This window comes from Anastrepha obliqua, chromosome 1 (genome assembly GCF_027943255.1).
Source record: "Anastrepha obliqua isolate idAnaObli1 chromosome 1, idAnaObli1_1.0, whole genome shotgun sequence".
In the NCBI taxonomy this organism is placed as follows: Eukaryota; Metazoa; Arthropoda; class Insecta; order Diptera; family Tephritidae; genus Anastrepha; species Anastrepha obliqua.
The window spans coordinates 123,842,805-123,864,781 of NC_072892.1; the positions used below are offsets into that span (position 1 = coordinate 123,842,805).

Consider the following 21,977-nt stretch of genomic DNA (forward strand, 5'->3'; position numbering starts at 1 on the left):
TTATTTTTAATTTTGCCAATATTCATTTTGGACTCACGAGTGTTGGAGAAGGAGAAGTCCGCCTACGCATAGCTCCAGGTACGTAGGTAAGGCTAGCTATTACGGAGGGCGCCAGGTATCCGTAAGCTCCGTTTACGACTGAGTTATTTTTGAAAAGGGCCCCCAGCCTGGCAGATCATCGGCACGGGTCGCATTACACCTTGATCCAGCCCTTTACCCCTCGACCATGCAAAAGATACTCCGAATGATGTTGTACTATTGAGGAGTAGCGAACACCAAACTTTGTATAATTAGCTTAGCTAGGTACCTCCTATTTCAGGACTACTGTGGTACCTATTACCAGCCGGCACCCTCTGGGCGGGTTCAGTGGAGGATTTTTGCCAGCCTAGAAGGAGTAAAAAAAAAGCATCAAAAAAAAATTTGTCAAAAAGCTGAGCATGACTCTTCAAAGAAATATTTCGGAATGATGAAAGATTAAAGGTCAATGTTGTGTTAGACGACCGATGCAAGATTATATATGGTAATGCATTCCGTGTGGAATTCCTAGTCTCTTATCGGATGCCTTCTTAAGTGGCGGATAGGGAATGCTCGGCAGTTATGAAGGATAGGTAGGAAATAAAATTCCACTCGCGAACTGAGATACCGCATAATGGGTACTGAACGTGCACTTCGGATCGAGCGACTTAAAAGCAAACAGCTCTTCTCGCCAGCTGTACCAGAAGTGGCAAACAATCTATTACTTCTGAATGGAATACTCTTACTGACGCCAGCGCTATAGCAACTACCTATTAGTATTATTAATGACTTCAAAGCAGAGGCACTCCATTGTCAACTCAGAGCAGCCAATAGATAACCACATTTGCAATTCGAAAAATTTAGGAAATGACAACCGATAGAATATGAATCCCCAAGTTTAGATTACCAGGCATGTCCTTTTATACAGTAGATGCAATGCAATAAAATCAAATAAAGATGGCTTCTTTTTATGTCATTGCATACGACTGGTTGCTATTTCACCAGCTCTGAAAGTTTTCGATATGCTACCAACTGCAGCCTTATGCTCCAATTTGGAACTCTAAGAATTGATGATGATAATGTTGAAGAACTTGGCTGCCCGTTTCTTATTGGTCTCGGTTGGCACGTGACGGTAGTGCTGACTAAAACTGGCGAAGAGCTTTTTGTCGCTCTTATTTGCTTATCAAACTTGAAATGCCCTGAAAATATTTCTTCCATCCGGAAAAAATTAACTACATTTGTAGTAAAGTAGATACATTGGAAGACTTTCGCGAGAACCTATATTAGGATTAATAAGATAGCTACGACCCGCCTTAGAGTTCTCATGTCGGCCATTTTTATTATTCGTTATAATATTACCAGAGATTCTAACTTTCAGGTTAGAAGTCAACAGCAATAATTTTTTGCAGGCGTTTCTAAAACAGTCGGTTCTACGTTAAGGGAACGACACGGATTTACATTCATCCAAGCACTAGCACTCCGCCCAAACTTACATATATGACGAATTTTTATATTATTACAGCAACAACAACAGACCTCTGACACATATATCTAATTGCGACTTTTACTTCAATTTGGGTTTTAGGTACCAAAGTTTTCCTGCAAATAGAGAAACCTAAAGTTTTACTTCACCTTTGATGGCAATTTGAGATTTTTGAGGGATCACCGCTTCCTATAATTTTGGTGTCTCTGTCTGCAGCGAAAATCGAAAAGAGTACCTACAACCGGAATTTCATACACAAAAACATTCGACTAGCTTGGGAACCATTAAAATTGATTGCTCAAGTCTAAAGAAATTCTTCTTCTAGAGAGAATATTTGAAATCAAATTTGCTTTTATTGCATATTTTTAGTTATGCAACATTTTTCAAAAAATTCAAAATCCCAGGGAAACTAATAATATGGTTAATAATGATGACCCTAGGGAACTCTGAGTACAAAATCATGACACAGGACAACAAATCTGAAGCCCTTCCCCTACAGATTCGCGTAAGGCAAGGCAACTCTTCAACAATTTCTAACTTAATTTGTGCCGTGAGATAGATGAGGTACGCAATGCCGAAAGGATTGGGCATAAAAAACGTGGCGCAAAATTAGTCACTCTATCGGAAGATTTATAAATTTCGAAAATGGTGTCGTATGTCAATCATATTCGAAACTCGTAAACTAATGAGTCACTCAAAATAATGCATTCATATTTAGTAAAAAGGTTTTTGAAAAACAAAATTGGGTGATTAATTTTGTGGCACCTTGTACTGAAGGTAACAACTGAATTATATGCATTTGCCGACAATATTACGATGATCAGTAAAAATAAAAGTGCAATAAGAAGCAACCTTTTCCAAAATTGAAACAGCGGCATCAAAAATTTCACCAAAAATTAACAGCGAAAAAGCCAAACACATGCACTCTCTTGAATAAAAATCAAACACTGTCTAAAAGAAGTTAATGCTGGAAAACACATTCACAAATCTTGGCTGTAAGCTGACAGCAGATATTACGACGAACCTCTCCATAAACGAACGAATTTAAGTAGCCCATAGATCATACGCGTGATATACAAAACTCATCAAAGCAAAATTTCTTAACAGACCAGCCTGCAAAGGCACTATATAAAGCACTCGTACGACCAGTTTTTTTGTACTATGGAGAAGGAAAGGCGAAGTGTTCGAGTGAAAAAGACAAGGCAAGACTTTTGAAAGAAAATTTCTCCGGATAATATTTGACGTGGTCAGAATAATTCAAGACAAATTGCGAATAGAATAGAAAAATGTACTGGAGGAATTAATCAAAAGCAAAAACGTAGTACATTACATCAAAGCGTAACGAATACCATGGCTAGGTCAAGTTATGAGAATGGACAGTTCAAGAGTTGAATGGAAAATACTGGAGATGAAGGCATATCCCAACTAGGCTGGAGGAAAACGAAGATGGAGATGGAAAAAAGCAACTAAAACGGAAAAACTGGAAGGAGAAAACAATCGCCCGACTACTATAATAGCATCAGCTGGTACCGCATGGAATATTTTCAGAGCCGGAGCAGGAGCGTTTGTATCCATTCGGGTGACATGATTTAGCCAGCGGAGCTGCTCATTGTTCGATCGTCTGCAGTACTCGTCCTCGCCAACGTGCAAAGGTGTAAAAGTCTTCCCAGAATCTTGCTCTCAAACATTTCAAGGAGAAATGTACAGGGTTGTTCAATAAGCGCTTCAACTTTTTTCCGATAGGGAGGGCGAACGACGCAATATTTTTTATTTTTCGCTTGTCATTTGTAAACTTCATTAGTATACATTTCATCATGGAACGCTACACACTTGAGCAACGATTGCAAATCGTGCAAATTTTTTATGAAAATAATCGTTCTGTTGCTGCTACTTTAAGAGCATTACGGCCATTTTACGGTCCATTTAACAAGCCGTCCCGTTTTGGGGTTATGTGAAGTCATTGGTCTGCAGTAACAAGCCGGCGACGATTTGTGAGCTCAGATCCAATATTGAACGCGAAATTGCTGGAATTTCGGCCGATTTATGCAAAAGAGTGGTCGAAAATTGGGTTCAACGATTGGACTTCGTAAAACGTGCACGCGGTGGTCATGCAAAAGAAATCGAATTTCATACTTAAATGTATATGTTCAAACTCGATAATAAAAAAAAATTAGTTAAAAAAGTCAAACCGTTTATGTTTTATTCAAAAAAGTTCAAAAGTTGAAGCGCTCTTACTGAAAAACCCATTATATACAGGTATCAATACCGCAGTTGTGATTTAGCCACCGTAGTCGAATGGTTTGGTGCATGACTACCACTTGGGAGTGCATAGGTTCGAATCTCGAATGCTAGAAAAGTTTTTTCTAACAGCGGTCGCCTTTCGACAGGCAATGGCAAACGTCCGAGTGTATTTCTGCGATGAAAAAGATCCTCATAAAAAACAACTTGCCGCTCGGAAGTGGCTTAAAACTGTGGGTCCCTCCATTTGCGGAACGACATTAAGAGGCGCATCACAAACAGAAGGAAGAGATTGGCCAAACACCCAATTAAGGACGTAAGCGACAGTTATTTTAACAAATATATAAATAAAACAAATGATTAAGGCGAAATTATTGAGTGTATTTGGAGGAAATTCTGAAGTAAAGTCTTATGAAATTTAGCCTTCCTCTGTGTAACTAGAAGTTCATGCTTCTCAGACAGCTATTTATGGCTAGTTGAAGTAATAAGCTGGCGGAAAACCAACAAAGACACAATTGTTTATTACTACTAAGTATTCAGTGAACTGCTTTTCGTTTTCCACATAATATTTGCGCTTCCTTCCATGTTTGTCTTTTATATAACTCTTTTCAATTTAAAGACGCAAATGAATAAACTTTTCGCTTTTTTCTATGCCTAAATAGCAACACAAATATCAATACCAATTCAAGTGCAAACAAGATTGTGAATCGAAATTCCCAATTAAATTTTATACAAAAATAAACTGCACAATTTCCGAAAAGCAAAACATTTACCCAAAACTATTCCGACTATTTCCGCTCTTTCAAAAGCACATTTCGAACAAAAAATAAAGTTTAAAAGAATCGAAATCAATAGTATCAAATATGTCCCTTAGAACGAAATAAAAATAGTACGAAAAAAAAACAAAAAAAAAATCGAAAAACTCACCAGAATACTTAAGAGTAGAAGAATAAGCGCAAACGACGTTTAGGAAGTAAAGTAGCGATGTTCAAGTTACATTAAAGGCAACAAACGGTCTGCTCACCAGATCGAACTGCGGTCGCCTTGTACCACTACTTGCTCATAAACATACTCATACATTGAATACCACAGTGGCTGTTTCCGTTTTCGCCGTACAATGTGACCAAACAAGGCGGACATGAGGTTAAATGAGGGCCATTTGTACGCAATTCAAGACCCGTGCTCGGCACAAGCACAACCACACAAGCGCAAGCTAACTTGCATACATGCCTTCGCATATTTGTAAATCTCTTTTATTCTTTCCTTCTTTTGAGATCCTTTGGCCAGCCATGAATGCTCCGAATTGGGTGAATTGGCTTAGGCTTGGCGCCCACATTGAAGAAGCGCGCTCAACTATAATATTTTGCCATCAATATGTTGCCTTTCAATTTTCCACGCTATGCGCCCATAAGTAGGACATTCACAGGGCATATGCAGCACACGCACAAACACACTCAAGTGTTTACTGTTTGTTTGTATGCTCAATTTCTGTGAACTTGTTCGCAAATAACTTAAGTGTACGAAAACAAATTCTTAAATAGGAAATTATGCGAAGTTTGTTCACAAAATGTCGCAAAACAAAATAAACATACACGCACACACACACATGCACATGCATGTCCACACCCAAAAAAAGGAGAAAGTTTAATACAAATATGGAAAAAGGACCTTCAGAGTTTGACTTTTTTTATTTATTCTTTATTTTTTTTGTTTTGTGTAAACATTTTTTCCTCTAACCGACAGTTGCGGAGGGAAGTTGTCACACAGAAAAGCAATTGGATTTATACGTATGCAGGAAATCAGTTCAGTAATGTGCATGTGTGCGCACATACTCGTTTAGTGGACATATAAGTATGTGTATAGATGCTTGTGCGTGTGGTTGGTTACTTAAACCAAACCTATATTTCATTCTTCTGAGACGCTATGGGTTCCTCTTGTAAGGGTGCATGCGAGCGTCTCACCACGGGGAAGGACATTGACTATTATAGCTTACTTGCTGGGTGGAATAACAATGTGGTCAAGTGATGTGGAAGTCAAGCTAAATAAAATAAATTACTTGATTCTTTTGCGATTTAATTTCATTAAAGTCAAAGCTGGCAAACGTAGTGAGAATCAATCAAATTATTTGTTAAATGAGTTAAAGGCAACTACTTGGGTTGTACTTCATTAATGTGGATGGATGGCGGGTAACTTGAGTGGAAAAACAATTTCACAAAACCCGATCCAACAACTAGGGTATGAAATGTAGCATAGAATGCAATAAAAAAAGCATGCCAAAGTTGGTTGTGTTTGTTCATAATATTTGTAGAAAACTCATATATTCACTACTGAAATATGATAGTACACGACACCACAGCTGTGGGTAGAAGGACATAAGACGCAGATTTAAATAAAGGGTCTTTCAAAACTGACGCCTATATGTCAGTAGTGATGATAATTTCTAGACGGTACCTTTTTGGTGTCATTTTTGAAAATTATTAATGAGAAAGATTTAGAATTCTCCCTGATAGAAGAATGCGATAAACTCATTGAAATTTGTTATGAAATTGCTCATATTTAAGAACAACTTATCGCAAAATTCATTTTTTCTATGCCAGAAATAATCATCTGAATACTATAAGTCGACAAAACAAAGGTTGATTTGAAGAAACTGGTTCTGTAGAGGATAGGAAAAGAATTAGCAGACCCAAAAACTAGACGTTTGGTTGAGAATATTGCTGCTTTATCGGAATTTGCTGCCAAACAACTTCCAATCAAACTACTCTTTAGCAGATTTTACCTGTAGACATGCAGCTCATGGTGGACACTTAAATTATGTCACTTTTATTTTACAATTTTCAAGAGCCGTGCTTTGAATAAATATTGTGAGCCCTGAAATAATCTTCGCTTTAACATATTTTATTTAAAAATTACACTTAATCCATTTTCGGCAGCTGGTCGATTTTTCGACCACCAACTTCGGACTCCAATATCTCAGAAACTAAATGTAAATTTATTGATCAGTTTTCACAAGTTTTAAATTTGGAATTTATTAAATTTCTAGAGCATAATTTTTTAAGAAAAAAAGGTTCAGGGCAGATTTTTGTAAAAGAATGAAATTATCACTATTTTTACATGTTTTTTGTGCAGATGAAAAAATAATAAAAAACAAAAAAATAAATAATTGTTGCTAATTTATTGTAAAGAGAAAAGATGAAATTAAGAGAATCAAAAAAGTAACATATCGGTATTGCAATAATTTTTACAGTTTCATGGACGTAAACTTTAGTGGTCGAGAAATCGACCGCTGGCCAGGAACTGTCATGTAGGATAGAACAAATTCTAGCAATATTTTTCTGTTATTGAAAGAGATGGAAGTAAGTATCTTTGTGGTATAGGAAAGGTACTACCCCTGCAGGGAAAATCACAACTAGCGAACCAAAATTCTACTTCAGTACCTTACCTCCAAAATCGAACCTGTCCTATATTGGATGGTACGGGACTATTAGAAAATACCTACAAATCGAATTAGTTCTCATTCGTCTAATATCGAACTAGGGCGGAACTATCCTAAAAGGGTTTATTGGAATATTGCACCTATCCGGGTACCATACTTTGCCACACATTGACCACTACTGGTCTGTTGGACCGGACATGGAGTTCCAATTGTGAAGCAGGCTATGAGTCGTAATCGGTTTAAAAAATTAAGCAGTTTTTCCATCTCGCTGACAATACGAATTTAAACGCAGCAGACCGTTTTGCGAAGGTTCGTCCTATTACTGACGCTCTCAACAAAAAATTTATACAGTTTGGAGTCTTTACCCATAATCTCTCTATAGACGAACAGATGATTCCATACTTTGGACGCCACTCCTGCAAAATGTTTATTAAGGGAAAGCCAATCCGTTTTGGGTTTAAAACATGGTGCTTATGCTCTGAAAGTGGGTACCTATTTTCTAGTTCATTGTACGGGGGAGCACAAACCCCTCACGATAAAACTATTGGTCTAGGAGCACAAACAGTCTTAGACTTGCTTGCCAACGTATCTGACCCTGAGTGCCACATCATTTTCTTTGATAATTTTTTCTCTTCATACTATCTAATGTGCATAATAATTAAAATAATAAATTAAATTAATTAATTATTTCACATATTTTTAAATTCCAATAAAAAAATATTTAATGTAAGATTTTGCATTTGCGCCCGTATAATCAACGATCGAACTAAAATAGCAAGAAAATTTGAAGCCGTTTTTTCGTAGCAACAAAATGTCATTAGTTTTGAAGCAAATGCTCTAAACTTTTTTATATAGAGAAAATGCATAAGACAACCGCCAAAAAAATGGTAAAAAAACAACGCAATTTTTGAGCCACTTTGAACTTGCCCTTTGTAATATTAGAATTCAATGGGCTATTAAAGTGCATACTCAAAATTTTTCAAAAAATTCTAATTAAAAAGGCGTGAAATATTTTGATTTTTTTTTTAACTTGCAAAAAGTTAGAGCTTGAATTTATATGAATTTTGCATAAAAAAGTTATTATAAATTAAATGAGAAATAAAATCAAAACTTGTCAATATGTTGCTGTGCTACAGTTATTTAATGAAGTGTATATGCACATTATTCTAGATTTTCGATTCAAGCTCACTCGGTGGCCACAAATTAAAATTACGTTTGGTGTTTTCATATTCGATAAAACAATCAGCCGAAACCACGGGTGCCCTTTGGACGATACAAGCACTTTGTGAGTTAAGTTAAGTTACCATTTTGACCTATTATATTTTTATTGCTTGTCAGCAAAAAATATCACATAAGAAACCAAACTGGCCATCACACGGGGTAACCCACTTCAGCTACTAAACTTACTTTCCAATCCAATTTAGAACTAAACTTTTTACTTTGGTTAGCCTATTTTGCAACGCCAAATTCCAATGCTCCTTTTGCATAAGCGAACCTTCAATTAAGCTTTGACATGAAATTTTTTAAATATTCAGGCACTTGACTGATCTAAATTGTCGCATGCTGCTCCTCTGACTTTTACGCCAACTAATCGCTAGTGAGCGATTTAAAAACCAACTTCCCGAGGCAAATATAAACAAACTTAGTTAGAGCAAAAAACTGCGCGCTGTCCAAAGTCCAGCATAACGCCTATTCTTAGTCATTCATCTATAGTAAGCGCAGTCAATGGACACGCAGCCTACAAGCCCTTGTCCGTACAAAGGTCTGTCAATTGGATAGGCGTCCAGCTTGCTTGCTCTTCATTTACGCCTTAGCACACACCCACCACAGCGCGTCAGATATATGTATAAGTACGTATAGTTCCAGTGCCGTTATAAGCAGCAGCTGCTTTAGTTTTTGCTTCCCCTGTAGGAAAAACTGAAGCTGGTGTGCCAAAGTCGGTAGTTTAGAACTACTTAAGTAGCAGATTTCTGTTAATTACAAAACACTTCCCTGTTTGGATGGCGGGAAGCAGCTGCTACTTTTCGAATGCACTCGTATGTGTGTCCCGAACAACTCAGCACGACGGCTCCTTAGCTAAACATTGAATTATTTACATAATTGGCCGTAACAACGCGTTACCGCCTGCCGAAGAATGTTTCGCTAGATGTTTCTGTTTTCCGCACACCTTTTCCAGTTTCTTAAGTCAAGAGAAGCCAGGTCATCTTGAATTTGTTCCTTCCACCGGACAAGAGGACGTCCTCTGCGCCGTCGACCGTCAATTACCATCTCAAACGCCTTCTTGGCTGGAGCAGTCGCTGCAGAGTGATTCGTTGGACTATGTCAATATTTCCGTAAAGCTGTACAGCTCATTCATTCTAATACGGTAACCGTCATCTACGGGAGTAGGGCCAAAAATCTTGCCAAGTCCTTTGCTCTCCAAAACTCGAAGAATGACTATATCTGATTGTCTGATTGCTCAGGTTTCAGCGCCATAGAGAAGCGCCGGGATGATCAGCATCTTGTAGAATGTTGTTTTCGTTCAAAGAGATAAGGCTTTACTACTCAATTGCGCACTTGGGACAAAGAAGCAACAGTTAGCAAGAGTTGTACTCCGCTTGATTTCACAGCTGACATCTTTGCTGTAGGTAATAGCGGAGCCAAGATATATGAAATCCCTAACCACATCGAATTTATAGTTGTTAACTGCGGTCTGTGGTTCTAAACGCCGCGATTTCCTGTGACCTTGTGACTCAAAATTAATGGAAATGGGATTCGATTTGTTTCAAATCCCCTCTATTATCCAGACGTGGCTCTATCGGATCACTCGGACTACGATATGTTCTCCAATTTGAAGAAATGGCTGGAGGGAATTGTATTCAAACGAGGAGTTGATTGCAGAAACGAATGGCTATTTTTCAGGCTTGGACAAATTGGAAGGGATCAATAAACTAGAAAAGCGTTGGACGAAGTGTATAAGCTTAAGAAGAAACTATATCAGAAAATAAGTAAGGTTTACCGAAAAAAAATTAAGTAGTTTTTATTTTTGCACTGACTTCTCAAACGATCCTTGTATACTGCAAACCATATCCAACGTACTTTGGAGAGCGAAAATTTTTTTTCAGCAGATAGCAAATGCATGCAAACTTTAAGAGGCATTTCGAAATATTCTGACATTCGCATATAAATTTGATAAATTTTTAATATTTTTACTATGCAGAGTTGCATGTTTTTAATACTGCCTCAAGCACCCATGTATGCAATTTCTAAATTCAACGATTATTGCACCTGATGAAGGTAGTCACGGTTGTAAATTTTCTAAAAAGTGCTCCAGTTCTTTACTGGTGGTTTTTCCTAAAGGGTAATTACGGCGCACAGCCACACAAACTCAGTGTCACATCCCCGACTGGACACTCACTCACACAAACTTGCTTATGTATACTAGTATGTCAATAAAAGTTCACGAAGTCTATGCGGCCTGACAGTCTATCGAAATTTCATCTTTACTCGCCTGCTCGCTCATTCGAGAAAACAAAGACACGAGGTTCAAAAACAACAGCTACACCAGTAATGACAAAGCATCAAGCAAAGCTAGAAGTACATACATATATTTATTTACAAAAAAATCAGCATAAAAATGTGGACAAAAGAAAAATAAAAAGGATCACTTCATTTCACAGCTTTTTACTTCCACTCTTCCGCATTCCTCGCCTGCCCAACTAGCGAAATAACGAATCAGCCAGTCAGCCAGCCATCGGGCAATGAGTAAAGCCTGTCTATTCATCTTCTAGTCGCCAACGTCATTCGTCCCGTTTTTTTTTTTACTGTTTGTGTTTTTGTTCTTGTCCGTTTATGCGCTTCTTACACATCCGCTCTAGAATGTCCTGCGCTCGTGCTGAAGTGATGGTGCTGCCCCTGGATACACACTGTGTCTTCCTCTTCCTACCTATTTGCGATAATTTTTTTTTTTTTTTGCTCTATTGAATTTTTTGTATTGTTCATATTTTCTTTTGTTATTGTTGTCCGTTTTTTCTTTTTTGGTTTTTTGGGTTCTTGTCTTTTGCTGAAGCGTCGCCATACTCTGTTGTGGCATGCATTCGTTTGTGCTCCCATTATGCTAATTGAACAATAAAAAATGTTTTACGACAGTGCTTTATTTTTCTCATATCAATCCCGCCTCGACCCGCCAATACACGACTTCACAGCCAAGCCACTGCCACTGCCACAGACATTGCTACCGCGCCATTGTCTCTGGTATAATAATTCGGCATAAATGTAAATAAAAGTAAGCAGCCCGGATTTCGTTTGTTGGCACTTAACTGTGATGCACTTTAACGGTACTTTACTGTACTCGTCGTATTCTGCACTGTGCTACAGCCAGTCATGCTGTGCTTCATCATTGAGCTTTGGCCACTGGTATGCAGACCGTCGTCGAAGGGGTCGTGGAATTGGTAATGGATGGGCGGGAGAGATGAGTGACTATGGCAGTGTTTCTATTTTCTTCGTAAATTTTTTTTATTATTTGGTTTTGTGGTTTTATTTGCTTTGCATTGAAGAGAGCAAAATTTGTGGCCAATTTCGCAAATTTATGTTTGTTGACATGGCAAACATCATTTAAACGAGAAACTTCCTTTGTGATCATGGCAAACGTTATTGTTGGCATACTCTTAAAGGAATAAAAAATAATTGAGTAAATAGACTGGGGAAATATGTGAATACTTTAGTGACATACATACATATGCACTTTTGTTTACATATATACTAGGCCGGGTCGATTTGTGGGGAGGCGAAAAAATCGCCCATTGCTCTGTGAAAATCATATTCTAGGGATCAAAATAAGAAACTTTGCCGAAGGAACCATACTTCTAAAACGAATTCTGATGTCCCCCAATTTGGGTCGAACTTTTTAGTTTCTTTTCTTATGTAAAGGCCAAAAATGGTGATATTTTGAAATGATTGTATGGGGAACCCCCCTGGGGAGTTCCAGGGGGTGTGCCACTGGCATGGGTGGATCGGCCGTTTAAAGTTAGTGGGGGTCGGTCATACATTTTGACTCGATTGGAGCACTCTAAATGGGTAAAAGTGGGATTTTTCGTTCGACCCAAATTGGGGGACATCAGAATTCGTTTTAGAGGTATGGTTCCTTCGGCAAGGTTTCTTATTTTGATCCCTAGAATACGATTTTCACAGAGCAATGAGCGATTTTTAAATCGACCCGCCCTAATATATACATATGTAAGGCGAAGTTACAAGAATTGCTGCTGGGGATGAAAGAATGAGCTGGGAGAGTTGCAGTTATGCACGGGGTTTAAGTGCGTAATGAAAATTTTCGCACTATTTTTGGTTAAAATTGGGTGGTCTAGCCCCAATGTTACTGCCTAAATATCTTTCAGATACACGCACATATGAAGGCCTTCAGAGAATAAGATCAGTTGACTCAGCACAAATTACCATATTTAATGAAAGTATATGGCGCCCGCCGTATCCGAATGGGTTGGCGCGTAAACTCCATTCGGAAGTCCAACGGCTTAAAAGTTGTTTAATAGTGGAGGCCCCTCGACAGACAATAGAGCGTTTTTTAACGATGGAATTGCAGCCATTAAAGCCTGACTACTTTCGTAAAAGTTAACATTGGACTTGGTTACAGTACACACAAGCGAGCTAAGTCTGCTGCTATTCCAACTGCTCAAATCTCAGTTTGGAAAACACTGCAGTGATCGGGACGCTTATAAGACTTACTAAGGCAGTATATCCCATCTTTACGTCTACTTTAAGTGTATTACGTTTGGAGCTAAACCACTTACGCCGTCCTTCTTTTTCGATAGTGATCTTGAACCTTTTTGCCCCTTTAAAAACCGGAGTCTCATAGCTCACATTGACTATTTTGATTCGGTTTATTGAGCTATGTTCATAATTTTTATTCGAGAGTTCGTTTAGGGCATTTAGTCTTCCTGTAGATTTCGCTGCAAGGTTTTCTGCAAAAAGATCTGCCGGTGGTAGGCGTGGTATGTATTCAAGGGCCGCCATTGGAGTCGCTCTTAGTGCTCCTATAATGCTTAAAGCAGTTAGTCGCTTAACCTTTGTCATAGGTGTATTGTAAGAAGATTTTCCAGCCACGGTTCACAACACCAGAGTACGATAGAAAATTATTGTCTGTATAATACCAATTCATCAAAGAGGAGAATAATCTACTGGTTGCCCCCAGCATTCTTTTACATCCGCAAAAGGCGCTAGTGGCTGTTTTCACCCTTTTCTCCACATTTCGATTCCACAGTATCTCGCTGCCTAGTACTACCGCAAGGTACTTAGTGTGCTGTTTGAGAGTGCAGCGCCGTTTAGTACTGCGGGCATCCACCGTGATATCTTAGACAACCTGAGAGTATTTGTTGTTACCGATGATGCTACGGCATTTGCCCGTTACTAGTAAGGCAATGCATCCGGTTATGCTATTTGCTGGGGGGCTTTCACATCAAATTTCTTTAGTATCCCGTTAGCCACAAGCAGCCATGGCAGCGGTGATAGCCCACCACCTTGAAGAGTGCCGCTACCCACTACGTAACCAACCTGGTTCGATCCATTCCGCTTCAATTCTTTTGCGACCTAATAGATTTCTGTTCCACATATGAATAGCAGGTTCTATACCTAGCGTCTATAAGCTATTCATTAAATCCTTCTTGGAATCGTTGTTAAACGCCCCAGCATTAACAACCTAGGACAAAGGTAGCCTCGACATCCAACGGAAAATCTCTCCTGCTAACAAGTGCTACTACTAAGTATGCTACTGAGTAGTAAAGTATTCTCTCGACAAACAAAACTAAAACTCTACAAGGCTCTCATCATGCCCGTCCTAAAGTATGTCGCAGAAGCTTGGACGATGACAACATCCAATGAAGCGACGCTTGGAGTGTTTGAGGTGAAGATTCTGCGTAAGAATTTTGGACTTTTGCACATTGCCATGGCAAGTATAGCAGATGGAACAATGAGCTGTGTGAGCTTTACGACGACAGAGGCTTACTGCAACGAAGAAAGATCCAGCAGTTTCATTGGCAATGCTGTCCAAATAGGAACAAACGCTTCGGCTCTGAAAGTATTCGATACGGTACCAGCTGGTGCTAGCAGAGGAAGTCTTCTTTGCATTGGAATGGTCAGGTGAAGAAGGGCTTGGTTTCACTTGGTTTGTCTGGCGCGCTTTGTTAAACTCACTCAAAATCCGTTATGCGGTTGTCGCGTCAATCAAGAAGAAAGTTCAACGAAAACAGGGACGTCTCAACAGAAATAAGATGACGCATTATGCCATTACGCATTTCTTAAATAGAGCAAAGTCCTAAAATTTCGCGACTTCAATCTGCAACTAAAACTACGTCTCATAAAATGCTATGCATGGTCACTTCTGCTATAAAAATAAATAAATAATTGGAGCGTAAGCTTCTCTTAGGTGTTTAGCCCAACTCCTTCCCTTTGTGGTGGTCTTCTTGATGTTGTTCCACAAATGGAGGCACCTAAAATTTTAAGCCGACACCGAATGGCGGCTGGTTTTTATGAGGATGGAAATATGGATCATAAAAGTGTCAGACATGAACAGATTGGAAGCATTTGAAATGTGGCTTCTTCGGAGATTACTTAAATACCCGGTTCGAACACGGTTCTAATGAAAAAGTCCTGCGAAAAGTTCAGACAACAGTTCAGGTGTATCAAGCGTAGAAAACCATCGGATCTGGTAATTTCGAAAAAGGGAAAAGTAGCGAATGTAAGCAGTTTTCTCGGTTGAGAAACTTAAGGCAGTAGACCGGCCGGTATGCAACGTGTGAGTCAATTGCTTTCTCAATCCAAATCAGTCCTGGTAGGTCTCGATGATATATCCATAATGTCTCGAATCATCATCATCATCATGTATAGCACTACACCTCGTTGTGACCTTTAGCTTCTCGAAAATAAATATTTATATAAATTAAATCTTAATTATTCTAATTGAGCGAATTTAAGTGAATTTTATACAAAAAGAAAATAATAATAATTCTTAGTCGCCCGCAAAGCTGCTTTTATTACTAATTAAGCGGTTAATGGGAGTACAAACTCCATAAATATCCAACTTTCGTTTTTGTAACATAAAAGCCAGTAGCACAAAGTAAAGCCCACCGCAAGTATTTACTTTGCGCAATTTTTTCTTTAATCCCCTCCATTGACCTCTTTTTGGTATTCTCCCTCGGCGCATTTCATTTATGAAGTACAAAACTAAAATATATTTCCAAGTGTTTACCGCTGCGCAAAGAAATACCATTGCTTTGACTTGTATCGCAATTACCGTTGCAACAGCAACCGCATCACACTTTACTTTGCAGACGCACTCGGCCACGCCGTAGCCATAGCATGCCACAATCACCACAACGTGCCAATGCAAATTTCTAACTCGTAAATAGTGAATTGCGAACCGCAGAGGAACTATGCCACCTCCCCAACTTGCCACTGCTGGGGCAGGCGCTAGCGCAGTGTTTGAGGCATGGGGTTGGCCAAGAGATGAAGCTGAAGTGCAACCGCTAAAGTGCAATTTAATTTCTTCAGCAATTTTCATAATCCAACACAACAAATTGTTTCTGATTTGGAGTTTGTGAGGGAAAATCATCTGGGTAGCAACAATAAGGCGCTATGCATATTGAGGAAGACAATTTAAGTGCTGCACAAAATCTACCATTTAGTTGCGCTGCACTCATTCACATAGTGCCACATGGGCGTGGCAATCGTCTGCAATGCGTGCAGCTGCTGTAGGTAGCCTCGCTCTTTTAAAAGCAACTTCCACCTGCGGTTTGAATGCCCCGATGAACGTCACGTAGTGTAACAGTCTGTATAGCCGTCAGCACTGTCTTGTTGCAACCAAGTTGGTTTGGCGCAAAAGTTTGTGCTGCATTGCTGCATAATAATCCCGACAGAGGTAGATCTTCAGGGCTCGTTAGAGCGCAAAATCTAGCCTAAGTTTTGAGTTATTCCCAATGCAGGTCTACAAATAGAGCGACGTGTTTGAGGTAGGGAGGCAAAAGTTGATGCAACTTGCAAATGCGGCAACGCCGCTCATAATAGGAGCTATTAAAATTGGGAAGAATAATTGAGAAGCTTGTGAAATGTTTTAGTTAGAGTGACAAGAGTGAGTTTCAGTAAGCGGCAGTAGACGCGCCATTCCAACAGTTAAGCAGACGCTAATGCGCAAGTGTATTGTACTGGGGAAAAGTGTCGATGATGAAGAAGAAGAAAAGTAGAAAAGAAGCAACCGTGTGCAACTGAATATTGTTGTTGTAATAAGTAATATGCAGGTGTGTGCCTTACTTTCGAAGTCGAGTGCCGACAGCCTTTGGCTGTTGTAAAAATGTTCATCGATTTTTCTTGCTCCAGCACACACCCACACACGCGCTTACACACGTACGTATGACTTGCACTTCTTAAGTTGGAAAATCGTATAAAAAGTGCGCCCTTGAGTTTAGCTAGCGCACGAAAAATAAACTTTAAAGCAGCAAGACCCGAGCGATTTCATTTTTAATACATAACGAAAACCTCAGCACCGCAGCTGTAGCGTGGCGCGCGCGCAAGGCCGCACACACTGTAATGCACTTTGAAGCAACCTTAGTTGTGTACCAAATGCGGTGTTGCATGTTGCCTAATTAAAATTGCAGTCTAAGCCAAAAGTGATGCGGCGCAGGCAACTTAGTTTTTGAGCGATATAGCTTTGCTTGTCTTATCCCTTCGAGTTATATTTCAAAAATTGCCTGCCGCTACTTGCCATTTACCCATTTACGCTTCGGAGTTTTGAGCACTTAACAGCAGCACAACGCTCGCGGCCGGGCGGCGCGGTACCTATATACATATATACTATAAAAAAATACCTTGTTAAGTCCGCGCCTCTAACTACCACAGCGTTACGTTGATTGTGATTGTTTCTGCGCGCTGAGCGTAATTCGTTTTATGCCGGCGGCGATACTTAGGTGCACAAGTACTTAAATAGCGTGCAACATGCCACACGCACAAACATCTATTATATATGGCGCAAAGCTGAGTTTTAGTCTTACAACACTTAATTTTAGTGCTCGTCTTGAAGTTGTTGGTTTTGTTTTCCCTTTTTTTACCTCCGGCAGTTGTGCACCATTTGCAGCAAGTGTGGCAATCAGGATGCTGTGCATGCCATTCGTTATTCGACAGACGACATGCAGACGATGCTGTTGTCACAACGGCAACGACACTTCAAGTTAATGAAAACGGTACTTAGCCGCTGTTGTTATTGTTTCTGCGACTGCTGTCATTAGTGCTGTGCATTGCGTTGCACGGTGTTTTTTCTTGGTTTTCTTCGTTTAAAATTTTTTTTTTATGTTTTTATGTTTACCGGCACACCAGATACACTCTACATAGCCACTTTGGCCTGTTGCCTGCCCGCTGATGAAATGGCGGTGGCTCAAATAGTTGCAAAATGGAGAAAGCCTACAAAACCAAAGCGGTAACTTAGTTGCTGCTCCTTATTCCTATCTCTTTTGAAAGTTTTTTGTTTTTGCCATTGCACTTCTCACAGCAGCCACCGCCACCGCAAGCACTGTAGTCGTTTATTTGCGGGCAAATGAAGCGCACTCTAACGACACGCAGAAACACAAAACGATACAGCCAACCACCCGCTGCGCGTCAAGTGTCGCAAATTTCCGAGATAATTCGCACTTGAGCAAGAGGCGGGCCCTGAGGAAAAGCGCAGTAGGAAGCGCTGATTTTTGAAAGGATTACAAATGAATTTAGGCAGTCATTCGTTGAATGTCTCACCAGTGTGCTTCGCTGATGGCTGGCAGTAGCAAACGATATAACTGACTACGATAAGTGGAGAAAGGGTATCGCTACGTCGTATGAGCGCGCGAAGCAAAATATAGAAAGGATGAATGGATATGGTTGACAAAAGGCTGATGAAATACTATTGTACAGCTTAAGTACATACACACACTTGTGCATGTCGATGGAGCGCATACGCGTGTGTGAACGGATATTTTTGGCATTGATACTGTGCATGGATGAGTATAAGGTGCGAATATGTGACGATTGCATGAGGTTTTGAGTAAATGACGTAAATGATGTAATACACGGATTAAAAGTCGAGAAGATAATAGCTCTGCTATCTAGGATATTTAAGGTTGAGTGGGTTTTATGATTGGGAGGCAATACACAGAGGAATAACAAAACTAGTAGTCAGAACTTCTGTTAGAAAAGTTAGTTAGTCTTTCAGTAAACCCGAAAGAGTTAAATTATATTACTTTAAAATGAGTTTACCCTGTGAAATTTGACTAACATTACTTCTATAAAATATTAATTAAATAAACCGAAGCTGGAAGCTTGATTCTAAGATAAACTGAACAGATTCTGAGATATAGCTAAACATAAGTTTTTTGTGTGCCCAAATATTGAATTTATTAAATTATCTTTATCTGCTGACGAAAATTCTGTACGAATTTAGGATAATAAAATTTTCAATAAAAAATGTGTGTTTCGCTCTTCAATTAGACTATCGATATGCGAACTACTAATCTAACCAAACAAAAATTACCACCCCTGAGTTTTTTTCTGCAAATCCTTTCTAGTTTTTTTTTAGGTTTTATGTTTGTATATTTCCAGGTTTTTTCGGTTTCTGGCCAAATGCTGCAAGTCAAAAACTTTTCTGTGTTATTTTTATATCCACTTATGCCCAAGAGTAGTACAACATTTTTCACATAACGGTTTTGTGTAAAAGTACAAAGTAATGAATAATTTTGTACAGGGTGACTGATGAAAGCCGCTACCAAAAAAAATTGAATAACTTTTTTTCTTTTTAAGTTATCTGTTCCATTTTTGTTTTAATTTGCAGATTGATCTTTAAAATTTATTAAAATGGATAACTGGGACACGCAAACAAGAATTTGGATAGTCCGCCGCTATCAGGCACTGGAGTCCGTAGTTTTGGTATAGAGAGAGTACAGGCGGATGTTTGGCGGCGATCCCCCGAGCAGATGGACCATAATGAGACTGGTGAATAATTTTGCTGAGCAAGGAACAGTCGCAAGAAGGCCTTATCATCGAAACCCACCAGTTCGGACGGAGGAAACGATCGCTGCTGTAGCTGCAGCTATACAAAGCAATCCAAGGGTTTCAACAAGAAGCTTATCTGTTCAATTTGGTATCAGCCGACAGTCTTTGCAAACAATAATGCACAAAGATTTAGACTTATTTCCCTACAAAATTCAAATGGTTAACAAACTGAATGCAGCAGACTTGTCGATTCGTTTGGAATTTTGCCAGAAGATCCTGCAAATGGTGGAAGAAGACCAAAACATGTTAAACTGCCTTTTCATGTCTGATGAGGCCCATTTCGATTTAAACGGCAATGTGAACAAACAAAATTGTCGAATATGGAGTACTTCTAACCCACAGATACTCCACGAGACGGAATTGCATCCTCTTCGCGTGACAGTGTGGTGTGCGGTTTCTTCACGCTGTATTGTCGGGCCTTATTTTTTTGAAGAAAATGGTCACACCGTTACGGTTACTGGAGACCGTTCTTTGAAAATGCTGAAAGAATTTTTCTATCCAGAACTACGCCGAAAGAGAATTCCTTTCAACTCTGTGTGTTTTCAACAAGATGGGGCAACGTCTGACATAGCCCAGACTGTTATGATAGAGTTGCGACGAAAATTTCCCAATAAACTGATTTCAAGAAACTCCGAATTTCGTTGGCCCCCCAGGTCGCCTGACCTTACTGCACCTGACATTTTCTTGTGGGGTTTATGTAAACAAGAAGTTTATAAAACAAAGCCAACAAATTTGGATGAACTAAAACAATCCATTCGGGCAACAATTGCGGCTATTCCTGTCGCAGCTCTCAAAGCAGCAATGAACAACTTTTTACTAAGATGCCGCACTTGTGTCAAGGAGCATGGGGTGCATTTAGATTCAATTATTTTTAAAACTAGTTAAGCTACATTTAATAAAATTTAATGACCTTCAACTTGAAAAAAAAATAAATGAATTACATACACTAAAAAAAAAGTTATTTTAGTTTCTTAATGTAGCAAAATTCATCAGCCACCCTGTATAAACCAAAAAAGGTTCATGGGTTGGCATACAAAATGGGTGAACTTGGAGTGTTCACTCCTACCCGCTATGTTTCCGTAATTTTCAAATATAATAAAAAGTGTTTTAATGTTTTAATGAAGAAACCAAGAGAAGAAATACGAGTAGTGCCGGGCCTTTTTTTTGCCTGTAGCTCGATAATGACATCATAAACTCGCCATAACTTGGTACATGTTTTGTTCCTCACTTCATTTAAATCTGACTGGTGTGCGCCTTGATGTTTTTCCACAAATAAAGGGACCTATAGTTTTACGCCGACTTCGAAAGGTAGATATTTTTTATGAGGAGTTTATGAGGAGTTTCTTCATGACAGAAGTACTCGTAGTTTCGGAGGCTTGTGCCTTGTCTGCCGAGGAGCGACCGCTAATAAAAAAAACTGTTTTTATCATTTGGAGTTTCATGCACACGGAGTCGAGCATGCGCACTTATTGAGTGGTAGCCCCGCACCAACCCATTCGGCTACGGCGATCACTCTTTCTTTGCAAAGACCTAATTTCCGTCTATCCATTTGAAGCTTGTAACTCACGCTTTTTTTATGAGTTGGTTTGATACAAAAATGAATAGCCCAAACAAAAGAAATAAATTTTTTTTTAATTTCCTTCAATTTTCTCACATTTCCGCGAATTCTTCTGCACCTCTTGCGACTAAAACTCAACATTTAAAGCTTCTGAGCTTCGGTATAGAACTTGAAGAAAACAGTCAACGCAGCCTTAATTCAGGATGAATTTTGTGGTGTTATTTCGGTTTTGACACCTCAAAAAAGTGACATTTGAATGCATTACTTTTCGATTCGATGAGTCGTGTCCCTAATCGGCAAAGTTTGCCTCAATAGCATTTTGGATGTAATAGAATAATTGTTGAGCGACAGTAAGGCAAAGAAAAATAGAACCCTCTGCGCAATTTGCTCTTCAATTCACCTCATCCCCGATCATCGTAAATAATGTTTCGACATGATGCAGGAGAGATAGCGGTGCCATGGTGGAAAATATTAAAAGTGAGCTCTCAGCTAAAAGTGAAAATCTGCTACCGTTATTCGGCTCTGAGCGAATTTGACAGAATCGGCTGTCTTATTGATATACGAAAAAAATGAACCAATGACACTTCGTTGTCGTCTAAGCAACAACTGATTGGACAAGTGTGCGATATGTGTGACATTATCGTGCAAATTTCTTCCCTTATGTTGCTTCGTTGCTATTGAACAACGACTGATTGGGCGAGTGTGTGAATACATGTGAAATCATCGTGGCGAATTCGGCTGCCGCATCCCCAAGTGACGTGGAAGCCAAACTTTCCATCACTAATCTAATCACTAAACCCTATTCTATCATCATTGTCTAAATGTTGGTTTATTATCTGATTATCTTACTGATTACAAAGGCTGATTTTCGAGCACAATTTTCTTGTTCTACTCAATGTTTTCGACAATCGCACAGAAGACAGGTGAGGGAGGCAAATTATCAAGCTGAGAACGACCTGGTTATATAACTCGTATGTTTGTATGATTTCGACATTTTTAAGATCCATAGATTGCTGGTGACAGATTCAAAGCATCTGCAAAAGCTATTTTAAATATTAATTTCATTTAACTCAGAGTAAATATCGACTACGATTTAAAAACCTAACAACAGCCAATCTTAACGAGAAAATGCACAATTATAATTTTGATAGTATTTCAAAGACGATTCGTCTAAATAAATAAAATGGGTACTT

At 39.1% G+C, this 21,977-nt stretch overlaps 1 protein-coding gene across 1 annotated transcript in view; it reads right to left on the reverse strand.

The window, feature by feature from the left end:
- Positions 1-299: 299 nt before the first annotated feature.
- Positions 300-21,977, reverse strand: part of LOC129237085 (jerky protein homolog-like) — a 54,490-nt gene continuing 32,812 nt past the window's right edge. The window contains exon 4 of the mRNA XM_054871502.1: positions 300-385. Within this exon, the coding sequence (XP_054727477.1) occupies positions 300-385 (86 nt within the window). The remainder of the gene's footprint in view (positions 386-21,977) is intronic.